At 46.2% G+C, this 12,488-nt stretch overlaps 1 protein-coding gene across 1 annotated transcript in view; it reads right to left on the bottom strand.

Moving 5' to 3' along the window:
* The window catches only part of LOC135919109 (uncharacterized), a 374,349-nt gene extending 362,187 nt beyond the window's left edge, over positions 1-12,162 (bottom strand). Inside the window, exon 1 of the mRNA XM_070538765.1 lies at positions 12,008-12,162. Within this exon, the coding sequence (XP_070394866.1) occupies positions 12,008-12,100 (93 nt within the window). The 5' untranslated portion in view covers positions 12,101-12,162. The remainder of the gene's footprint in view (positions 1-12,007) is intronic.
* Positions 12,163-12,488: the final 326 nt, after the last annotated feature.

Here is a 12,488-nt window from a genome sequence, read left to right as displayed (position 1 = left end):
TGATATACTTTCTTTGTCATAGTAACGCAGTGCACCGAACGCAGCTCACGGAGGGGAAATGGTGCGAAATTCAAACGTCGCAAACGCCGCGCCATGTGTGCGCGCACAGTTTTCATTGTTTGGATTTGAAAATTTAATACGCGCAGCAACCATGCGACTGAACTATTGACCAGAAAAGCACAGAATTATCGCAGTTGGTGCTTCTCAGTTCGACATCATGGCAAATCGCTGACGGTCTGTCGTCCTATTCTTTATACATTTGTGCGTGCGCCTCTGCATTACAATATTTGTCACCGGAAAAGTATAGCAGCACAGATTGTGCCTGGTGGCAAAGCAGATTTCCACGCTGGCCAGCACCCGGTCTACGCCACAGAAAAGATCTTTGTCTCTATGTAAAATATGAACACGATGTCGGAGATATCGGACGAACCTTTTTTTTTAATATGGAGGTTTACGTGCCGGAACCACTATCTGACTTTGAAGCACGCCGTAGTGGGTGACTCCGGAAATTTGCACCACCTGGGGTTCTTTAAAGTGCATCTAAATCTAGGTACAAGGGTATTTTCGGATTTCGGCCCCATCGAAATGCGGCCGTCGGGGCCTGGATTTGATACCGGGACCTTTTGCTTAGAACAACAACAGCATAGCCACTGAGTAACCACGACGGGTGCCAAACCTTTTCTTTCGTTCTAGTGTGTGCTAAGGCATTTCGAAAAAGCCAAATGCTTTTTTAGAAAACCATATTCACCACTTTCTCTGCCGCACCCACCGAGGTGGCGTAGTGGTTGGGTCGTTGAGCTGCTAAACCCCAGTGAGCGGGATATAATGCCGGCCGCGGCGGCCGCATTTCGGTGGGGGGGGGGGGAATTAAAAACACCCATGTACCGTGCCTTGGGTACACATTAAAGAACCCCAGGTTGTCCAAATAAATCCGGAGTCCTTTACTACGGCGTGCTTCATAATCAAATTGCGGTTTTGGCCTGTGAAATATATATATATATATATATATATATATATATATATATATTGTTAGGAAGATACCGAACGTGCGCACTGGGTCAGCAGCATCGGCAGCATCAAGCGCGCAGAAGAAGCTCGAGCTCGGGAACTGCTCGGTGCGGGAACTCAGTTTCAAACTTTCAAACTTTATTTCGCATTTTCCTTTGCACAGAAAAAGAAAATGCAAGGGCAGGAACAAAAAGCTGCACAATCGCAGCTTGACGAGGTTCCTGTCCACTGTCTTTGAAAAACAGTTGCAGAATATTTACAAGGAAAATCAAATCAAATCAAATCAAATCTCTATTCACCATTCTTCCGCGTATGAAAACAAAAGAATGCTAGGACAAGAGCAAAAAAGCTCAGTTAGATATGTGCAAAAACAGATATTGATATTCACAGCAGAACATTTATGACATCTGTATACATAAATATCTGTATGTATATATCTATACATATTTGCATCTGTACATGTAGGCATACATCTGTATACAGAAAAAAGTGGATGAAAAAGGTAAAAGAAATAAAAAGATCATGCACAAATGACAAGGAACACCTGAACAAAAACGCTTTAAGATACCAAAAATTCAACTCAATGTAACGGCAATATTCAGCGGAACAAAAAAAAATGCGGAACGATGGAAAAGCGAGGTTTGGAACATGCTAAAAAATAAAACTAATAAAAAAATAAAATAAAAATAAAAATGGCAAATGCTATTTATAAAATTTGACCATGATTAATTAAATTAAATTTCAGTGCCTTTCTCGTAATAGCATTTAGTTCGGTATGGGAAGCCTGTATCACATTTAATGTTCTCGGCACCTGGTACTGCAATCGCCTGAAACCATAATTTGTTCTTGTGAAAGGTAGTAACGCCCACTGGCTCTGTTTTCGGAAATCATATAACGCTTCCCTTGATTTGACTAAGTTGCACAAGTTCGTGAAAACTTGTTACAGCGAAAATATTTTTTTAATTTTTAAGACTAGGTTATAACCATAGAAATATTCAATAAGGAGCACATTAAGAGCACGAAATATCTCGAATGTATGTGCATCAAACGGTGCGTTAACAACATGTCGGACAGTTTTATTTTGTAATGTTTTTAAGCTTCGTATGTTTGCTTGCGATGTCGTACCCCACACTAAATTGCAATAGCTAATATGTGAAAGGAAGACACTGTTATATAACATTAGTTTTACCTTAGAGGGCAGTATGTGTCGTAATCGACAGATTATTCCACATGCTCTCGCCAAAGTGGACATAATACGCTCAACGTGTGCAGCCCAAACTAAATGTTTGTGAAAAATTACACCTAACGTTTTGACAGTGTCAACTATTTCTATCCTTTCTATGCCGAGGTAAAGAACAGTATTGCAGTTTACTTGTTTTTGTGGTGGCGTAAACAACACAGCCTTAGTTTTATTTGCATTAATTGCTAATGAGTTTAGATTGCTCCACTTTTGCAATAAGTTTAATGTTTTATTTGTCATATTTGTAAGTTGCACAATATCGAGTGACCTGAAAAAAAGGCTAGTATCATCCGCATAGACTAAGAACTGTGCATGTTGACTAATATTCGTTATGTCATTAATATAAATGTTAAATAAAATTGGTCCAAGTACACTTCCTTGTGAAACGCCTTGTGTTAATTTTCTTGCTGAAGAAAGTTTTGATCCTATTGCGACGCACTGCCTTCTGTGCTCAAGATATGATTTCAAAAGTTTAAGGGGAGTCCCGCGAAAGCCATATTGGTTTAATTTTGAAGATAAAGTATATTAGTTAACCGAATCGAAAGCCTTGGAAAAGTCAACGAATACACCTAGAGTTACCATTTTGTTCTCAAATTTATTTAAAATTATTTCTTTTTGCGTCAGCAAGGCAAGCTCTGTAGACATTCCCTGCCGGAAACCAAGCTGCATATATGTTAGAATGCTATGTTTATCACAAAATGATCTAATTCTTGCGCAAATGATCTTTTCGAGACCCTTCGAAATTACAGGAAGTATAGATATTGGTCTATAATTTGTTAGCTCGTTTTTTTTTCCGGACCTAAATACAACAATCACTTTGGCATGTTGCATTTTCTCAGGGAAGACAGCGTTTAATAAGGAAATGTTAAAAATGTGAGTAAACACATGTAACAAAAGATCGAGCACAAATTTAATGGGTTTAATCTGCAATCCATCTCTAGCGCGCGATGTGCTCTTGTTTAAGGACATAAAGGTCGCGTATACTTCTGGTGTAGCAGGTTCAAAAAAAGCTGTGTAAGCATTGGGACTACCCAGAAAGGAAGTAGCATTTATGTTATGCGTGCTTGGGGTTAAAGACGTAAAGTGTTCGTTAAATTTGTTAGCTAATTCTTCAGCACTAGTTGCTTTGTTATCAATTGTCAGCTCAAATTCCTGCTCATTATGCGATTCCGGCAGTAGAAGTTTATTTACTTCACGCCAAACGACATCTCTTCTAGTTCCCGCTCTATTAAAAACGTTTTTAAAATGCCTGTTCTTGGCATTTCTCAAGAATTTATTTAAACTGTTTCTGTATTTTTTAAAGGAAAGGAAGTCCGCAGGATCCCGAGTCTTAAAAACTTTGCATACAAAGAATTTTTTTCTTGGATCATTCTGAGGCATTCATCAGTAAGCCACGGTTCCTAATCTTTCTCGATTGTTAAAGTTTTTTGTACGGGAAAGAAACTTCGTAAACTTTTAAAAGTGTAGGGATAAATATATTATACGCTTCATTTGCGTCTGTGCAGTCAAGTACAGAGCTGAAATTCATTTTTGTTTATTTCCGTTCTAAAAGTTTCTAGAGTTTTCTTATTAGTTGCTTGAATCTGAAGTGGCTCAGAACGATGATACTTCCAAAATGAGCGATTAACCTTATACATCATGTACACGAGCGAGTGATCTCCTATGTTTCCTTCAATTACACCAGACGGTACATAGTCTTCCGAGCTATTTGTGATGAACAAATCAAGCAAGCTTTCGGAATTGGTACAAATTCGTGTGGGTGCCGTAATTTCGTTTCTGCAGCAGAAAGAATCAAGGATAATCTGCAGTCTTCGAGACTTCGGCGTATTTACTAGAAGATTAATATTTAAATCCCCGCCAATGACAAGTTGCAGGTGATTTGTGCTGATGTAGCACAACAATCTTTCAAGAAACACAAAAAAATTGACAGTGTCGCCGCTAGGGGGACAATACACAACAGTGAAAACACACTTGTGTGATTCTAGACCTAACACTTCGTAATCTGTTGTCGATGCAGAGTAAGCTGGAAGCACGCTACATGAAATTTGATCAGATACTAGCTGTAACACACCCCCGCCACACCTATCAGAACGGTTCAAATAAAAGGTTTGGAAACCAGGCATTCGAAACACTTCTTCCTCTGATCTATACCATGTTTCCGTTATCATTACATTGTCAAATTGAAACGGGAAGTCACCGAGAAGCGCGATCAACTCGTCATGCTTGTGCCTAGCTGATTGTGCGTTACACTGAAGAAATGAAAGGCAATCGCGCAAATTCGGCTTTATGACGTCTCTTGGTAAAACTGTTCCCATGGTGCAAATAAGATATGAAACAGATCAATGAAATCTATGTAGGCGCGCCTACTCGCACATCGTTTGCACATCTGCCTCGCTACCAATTCGAATAACATTCGAATTTCCGAGCTAAAATTTTACCGCCCTTCACCCAAACAAGTCGCCAGTTCAGTTCCCGCTTCTTAGCGGTGGCCATGCCCAGAAGCTTCTTTAACTGCGGACAAAGATGCTCGTTTACATATATTGCTTGCCGCTTGTCAAATCCTAGGTCATAGGATTTAATTCTAGCCTTCCGTGCTTTCTCAAGCACTTTTTCACACTTTGCACGGCGGTTGAAAACAACCACAATTCTCTGCTCCATGTCCCCCCGTCGTGACGCGACTCGGTGACAAATGTCAATGTCTTCCTTCTTAATTGGTTCACCCACTGCGTCGCCTACTTTGCCTTACTTTACATTAAGTAGATTTTCAGCTCTCTCATGCGGAATTCCCTTAATTTCGATGTTCTTGTTCCGAGAGTATTGGTCTTGAACAGTGACCTTGAGCGATGTTTCATGCAATTGTTTTCTTAGTCCCTCGACTTCCTGCGTGAGTTCTAGTTGCGATGTTTTGAGAGCTACATTTTCCGCTTTCACTTTTGCGCAGTCCTGCTTGAGTGTTTCGAACTCTTTGTTGTTAAGCTCAAGACTATTTTTGAGCTCCTTTATTTCCTTGCGCAGTTCCCGCGCTAAATTTGACATATCGGTTGACATCATGAAAAGCAGTCAAAGACAACAGTGGTTTGGAAACAGAGGCAGCAAGCTAACAAACAAATAAGTTTCACTATATGGTAAAAGTCTCAAACCTGGGAAATCAAACAGGGAAATGTGAGACGTCCTTCCTTCGCGCTGCCTCTGTTGCCAAATGTTGGTTCTTCGATGCGAGCGTGCTGTTATCCCAGGCTCTGGTGACGACAAGCTCCACGTGATCCAGCAGGTTCAGCAGAAACAGCTGATACCGGATGGTCTGGCCGCACCCACTTGAGCAGTGGCCACGCTGCGCTTGTCTTGTATTCTTCTCGGACGCTACCCTCTGCCATGCCGGACGCTGACGAGCAGACTCTTCCACCGCCACCCATCCCTTGCCCTGGTACCGTTCGCCAACGGGATCCTCCCATCTTCAGCGGAACCGACGACAACGACGTTGAAGAGTGGCTGTCGTCTTACGAGCTGGTGAGCGTTCATAACAAATGGAATGACTCAGATAAACTGGCTTACGTATCATTCTATCTCGGGGGCGTGGCCAGTCTCTGGTTCAGAAATCATGAAAGGGATATCCGAACGTGGTCGGTGTTCAAGACTTCGATTACCGACGTATTTGACCAACCCACCGACAGGCAACTCCGAGCCGAGCAGCGTTTGCGTACACGCGCACAGGACACAGATGAGACATTCACCAGCTATATATAAGACGTTCTAGATTTGTGCAGGCGCGTGAACGCTGCCATGACGGAAGCGGAAAAGATCAAGCACGTCATGAAGGGAATCGATGATGACGCCTTCCAGATGCTTCTGGCCAAGGACCCACGCACTGTTGGCGACGTCATCAGCTTGTGCCACAGCTATGATGAGTTGCGTAAGCAGCGAGCTCTGACAAGGCGACATCCCACACCAAATGCGACGTCACTCTGCAGCCTGACCACCGGCCCAGAACAAGCCTTCCTGATAACCAAAATCAAGGATTTCGTCCGCGAAGAAGTTGCACGACAGCTATCTCTGGTGTCCGTTACTCAGGAGTCTGCCAGCACTTTGCCGTCTCATCTCCGTAACGTGATCCATGAAGAGGGCGCGCAAGCGCTGCCGGCTGTTCACCAGCAAGATGTCGTGACTACACCACTCACTTATGCTACGGTTGCTGCAGGCCCCTAGCACTCTGCCCGTGCGTCGCTTCCAGCAGCCTGTGCACCGCCCTCCCCCTCCTGTCCCCTGGACCACCACTGCCGTCACTAACCCATGGCGTACGCCGGACAATCGCCCTATATGCTTCGCATGTAGATGTCCCGGTCATGTCGCAAGGCTCTGCCGCCGCCGATCGCAGGCGTTCGATGGCGATCGCCGCGCGCCCTATGTGCCGCCTGATCCACCTGCGCCTTACGGATCCTTCGACCCATCACCAGCTCGCTCCCAGACTGATCGCCGTCCTCAATTCGAACGCCTCCGGTCACCCTCCCCACGTCGCCGATCGCTTTCCCCTATGCGTCGACGGCCCGTCTCTAACGAAGAGGGAAACTAGACGACGCAGTTCCTGAGGTAAGAACTGCGCAAGTGTCGACATGCCGGAGTCCTCGTCCTTTGCCTGCTAATGTCATTCATGTGTTTATCGAAGATGTCGCTACAGTCGCCCTCGTCGATACCGGTGCCGCTATTTCAGTTATGGATGCAAGATTTTGCCGTTCGCTTCGTAAAGTGACGACGTCTCTGTCTGGATTGTCGCTCCGAACGGCGGGTGCTCAACCCATTCGCCCTACCGCTGCTTGTACTGCCCGTGTGACCATACAGGACGTTTTTTACACGATTGAATTCATAGTTCTTTCATCGTGCTCACACGCCGTTATTCTAGGATGGGATTTTCTCTCACGCCACAACGCCATCATCAATTGCGCTCGGGCTGAGATTGAACTTTTCCACCTTGGTGACCTGGCCTCCGTCGATGCTCATCCTATCGCTAAAATTGTCGTGAAAGAAGACATTTGCATTCCTCCGCACTCGTCAGCATTCGTACCAGTTTTCTGTAGTATCATATCCGACGGGACGGTCTTCTTCATGCCCTCTCATCACTTTGTTACCCGAAAAGCGCTTCCTTTGGCCCTTGCAGATCTTGACCTTGCCGCCGGTGTCAGCACGATGCCCATTTACAATCAGCTTTTATTGCCGCTATCACTGCTCCGCCGCGAATGCCTTGGTTACGTCGAGTCGGTCGATTCAACACGAATTGTCTCCGTCCTCGAAGCGCCTGCTACTGCGGTCCATGAACTGAGTGCCCTCTCCATACCCGAATCAACATGCACTGGTGTGTTCAGTCCATTCATCGCCGAAGATCTGCCGCATTCGCAGCGATCTCAACTTCTCGCACTCCTTCAGCACTTCCGCCGTTCTTTCGACGTTGCGCAACCATTTCTTGGCCGCGCATCGACGGTCGAGCATTACATCGACACTGGCTCTCACTCACCGCTGCGACAAAGACCATATCGCGTGTCCGCTACGGAACGTCGCGTCATTGCAGACCAGGTCGATGACATGCTCCGTCGAGGCGTCATTCAACCTTCCCAAAGCCCATGAGCCTCTCCCGTGGTCCTCGTCCCAAAAAAAGACGGTTCCATCCGCTTCTGTGTTGATTTTGGACGCTTGAACAAGATCACGCTGAAGGACGTCTACCCATTACCACGCATCGATGATGCTCAGGACTGTTTACAGGGAGCCGAGTTCTTTCCTTCGCTGGATTTGCGGTCAGGCTTCTGGCAGGTTCCGATGGCAGAGGCCGATCGCCCGAAAACTGCCTTTGTTACACCAGACGGCTTGTATGAATTCACCGTCATGCCTTTCGGACTTTGCAACGCTCCTGCTACGTTCGAAAGGATGATGGATAATGTTCTACGTGGCCTGAAATGGAAAATCTGTCTTTGCTATCTCGACGATATTGTGGTGTTCGCCCCTGATTTCGCAACGCATCTGCTCCGTCTCCAGCACGTACTCCTTTGCTTGACCAACGCCTGGTTGCAACTTGACTTGAAGAAGTGTAGATTTGCTGTTCGTCAGCTAACAATTTTAGGCCATGTCATGTCAAAGGAGGGCATTCGCCCGGATCCCGAGAAGCTACGTGCTGTTACTGCGTTCCCAAAGCCTACCACTATGAAAGGGCTACGCAGTTTTATCGGCCTCTGCTCTTACTTCCGACGACTCGTTCGAAACTTTGCGTCAATTATATCGCCTCTCACGCAGATCCTTGGTGGCGCTAGAGATCTCTCATCATGGTCTCCAGAGTGTGACGACGCCTTCGCAACCTTGCACCGTCTTCTCACGACGCCACCCATTTTTCGCCATTTTGACCCTCAAGAGCCAACCGAAATCCATACCGATGCAAGCGGTGTAGGCCTTGGCGCTGTGTTGCCACAGCGTCAACCTGGCCACACAGAATACGTCGTCGCATACGCGAGTCGCACGTTAACCAAGGCGGAAACCAATTACAGCGTTACAGAAAAGGAGTGTTTGGCCATTGTGTGTGCGCTTGGCAAGTTTCGCCCATATTTATACGGCCGATCGTTTGACGTAGTGATCGACCACCACGCACTATGTTGGCTGTCGACGCTCAAAGATCCATCCGGCCGCCTTGCGAGCTGGGCATTGCGAATCCAAGAATATGACATCCGCGTGGTTTACCGTTCCGGGCGAAAGCACTCCGATGCTGACGCGCTATCCCGATCGCCGCTTCCCTCGAAGGCCCGTGACGACTCCACCTGCGAGTGTACATTATGCTCTCTGGACGTTGACACTATCGCTGCTGTACAGCGTAATGATCCCTGGACTGCATCTCTGCTCGACCTTCTCTCGGTTACGTCGAAATTTCCAGCGTCACGTACGCTTCGGGGTCAAGTTCCTCATTTTTCGATTCGAGACCAGCTATATCGATGCAACTATGCCCCAGAGGGACGCACCTGGTTACTCGTAATTCCGAGAACCTTGCGATCAGAGCTCTGCTCCTCGTTCCACGTCGACCCTCAGTGTGACCACGCGGGAGTCTTCAAAACCTACGAAAGACTTCGACATCGCTATTACTGGCGGGGAATGTACGATTTCGTTCGAGCGTTCGTCCGCTCTTGCCGTGAGTGCCAACGCCGTAAAGCGCCACCACACAACTTCGCCGGTGAACTCCAGCCTCTGCAATGCCCATCCCGACCCTTTGACCGCGTCGGCATAGATCTCTACGGGCCACTTCCGTTGACTGCTACCGGCAACAGGTGGATAATCGTTGCGGTAGACCACTTAACCCGTTATGCGGAGACCGCTGCTCTAACAGATGCTACAGCGCAAGAGTTCACCCATTTCATACTTCACCATTTTCTCCTTCGTGATGGAGGTCCACGTGAACTTTTAAGCGACAGAGGCCGCGCCTTCTTATCGGAAGTCATCGAACAACTGCTTGCTGAATGCGCTATTGTTCATCGTAAATGCACTGCTTATCACCCACAGACTAACGGTACCACGGAACGCTTTAATCGAACTCTTGGTGACATGCTCGCCATGTATGTTTCACCGGATCACTCTAATTGGGACCTCGTTCTTCCGTTTGTCACCTATGCCTACAACACCGCGACTCAGGCCACTACCGGATTCTCACCCTTTTACCTTCTTTACGGCCGTCATGCTTCGCACACAATTGACACCATTCTGCCCTACCGGCCAGACCCATCCGGATGCCTGCCGATCTCGGAAGCCGCCAGACACGCCGAGGAATGCCGCCAGCTGGCCCGCCAATTCACCTCGGACGACGAGAACCGTCAAAAAGCCGTTCACGATGCCCAGAACTCGACTCCCACTTTTCTCCCGGGTGCTCTCGTCTGGTTGTTAGTGCCACACCGCACGCCTGGGCTTGCTTCAAAACTCCTTCCGAAGTACGACGGGCCATACCGCGTTCTCGAGAGAACATCACCCGTGAATTACCTGATTGAGCCGCTAACGCCGCCGTCCGACATGCGACGTCGTAACCGCGAAGTCGTTCACGTTCAGCGTCTCAAGCCGTATCACGATTCTACCATCCTTCCAGAAACCTAAGTCGCCAGGATGGCTCCTTTATTTCAGCGGGGCCATTATAAGGAAGATAATGAACGTGCGCACTGGGTCAGCAGCATCGGCAGCATCAAGCGCGCAGCAGAAGCTCGAGCTCGGGAACTGCTCGGTGCATCGTAGAACTGGCGGTCGCTACGAACACTAATAAATCTCCTTTACAATATATATATATATATATATATATATATATATATATATATATATATATATACATATATATATATAGTCATATCGTAAGAAGCCAACAACCACTGACACCAAGGACAACATAGGGGAAATTACTTGTGCTTAATAAATGAAATAAAGAAACGATAAAGTAATGGAAATTAAAGTGGATGAAAAAACAACTTGCCGCAGGTGGGCACCGAACCCACAACCTTCGCATTTCGCGTGCGATGCTCTACCAATTGAGCTACCGCGGCGTCGTTTTCCCGTCCACTTTCTTAGGTATTTATCTGTCCTAGTAGAACCCTGGGAGTGTTAGCCAGCGCCACCACTCACAGACCTTGGCGCGGACGTGGAACGTCTTTTTTGCCGCAGGCGCCACGAGAACGTGATCTTTTAGGGTGAAGGCAACTGGTCAATAAACCCACATATGCTACCTGAAGGCATCAATGTTGCCGGATTCGAGACCCTCGTTATGTAATGAACGATATATATATATATATATATATATATATATATATATATATATATATATATATATATATATATGTGTGTGTGTGTGTGTGTGTGTGTGTGTGTGTGTGTGTGTGTGTTTGTGTGTGGGGCGGGGGTATATTAAGCAGAGGATGTTTTGCCCGACTTGAACCAAAGACGTATCTACTGGGTGGACAGGGGGGCCCAACCGGTACTTCAGGGAAGGGGGTCTAGTGTGTATATATATATATATGCGAAACACGTACACATCTACTTATTTGTGTGTTTGTTACAAATGTTTCGAATCTAACTATTGTTCAATCAGGCTCAATCATACTGAATATTATTCAACAATAAGTTAACAAGATTTCGTCAATGCCTTTATTGTTGTGAACTACTCAAAACTTTTTTATTGAGTTCTAGATGTGTGCTTTCAAAAATTGTTGAAAGGATGTTGAGTTAACAATTTATCAACAAAATGCCAATAATTTCAAGTCATCTTTATAAAGGGAGTACTACCTGCCGACTGCCCAAGATCGCACACAAGCAACTTTGCTTATCTGTGCTGCACATTTAAGTGTGGCGGGAAGGATGCACTAAATATTACAATTGTAATGAAAGGTATACGGTTGATAAAGTTACGAACTTTACTTTGTGTAGTTGCGTCCTTGCTATTGTGTGTAAAGCTTTCCTTTTCGGATGAAACTGCGACTTTTTGACTTTGCAGCCGAGTACCACAAACAGCATCAAAATGTAAAGCGGGGTGCAGATAACCGGTGGACCATTAGTGTTACAAAAAGGGTGCTCATGGAGCAGAACCGAAGTCGAACGCGGCAGCATATTAGATGTAATGATGAAATTAGGAAATTTCCAGGCGCAACTTAGAGCGTGATAGCGCATCATAGGGTAAACTGAAGATCGCTTGGAGAGCCCTTCGTCCTCCAATGGGCATAAATTTAGGCAGCTGCTGATGACCGCAAGCAGCAACGGCGAAGTCCTTACCTGCTGAATCGAGACCTCGTAGAGACGCCCGTCGTGAAGCACGACGCTCTCCAGTTTCCCCGGCAGGTGGCGCCGCGACTTGTGCAGGAGCATCGGATGTGCGTACGAATGATACGTGTTCAGAAACTGGTTGCGGTCCCAAGTGGCCTCCAGGCTCAGTTCTGCGCAGCATCACGAGAATGCAGGAAACACCTCTCGAATAAGGAGCAACTCTTTTTTAAGCAAGATCAATAAAAAGTTATCAAGAACCACCCCAACTGGTTCTATCTATCTAAATATATATCCAACTATGCAAAGATGACCCTCCGTGGTTGCTTAATGGATACGGTGTTGGCTGCTAAGCACAAGTTCACGGGATTGAATCCCGGCCACGGTGGCAGCATTTTGATAAACATGCAGTGCGAAAACACCCGTGTACTTACATTTAGGTGCACCTTTAAGAGCGTCAGTTTGTCCAAAATATTCCAGACTCCTCCACTAC

Source organism: Dermacentor albipictus, chromosome 1 (assembly GCF_038994185.2).
Source record: "Dermacentor albipictus isolate Rhodes 1998 colony chromosome 1, USDA_Dalb.pri_finalv2, whole genome shotgun sequence".
NCBI classification, from domain to species: domain Eukaryota; kingdom Metazoa; phylum Arthropoda; class Arachnida; order Ixodida; family Ixodidae; genus Dermacentor; species Dermacentor albipictus.
Note: the sequence above shows the minus strand (reverse complement) of the source record. Positions and strands in the feature narration are given on the sequence as shown.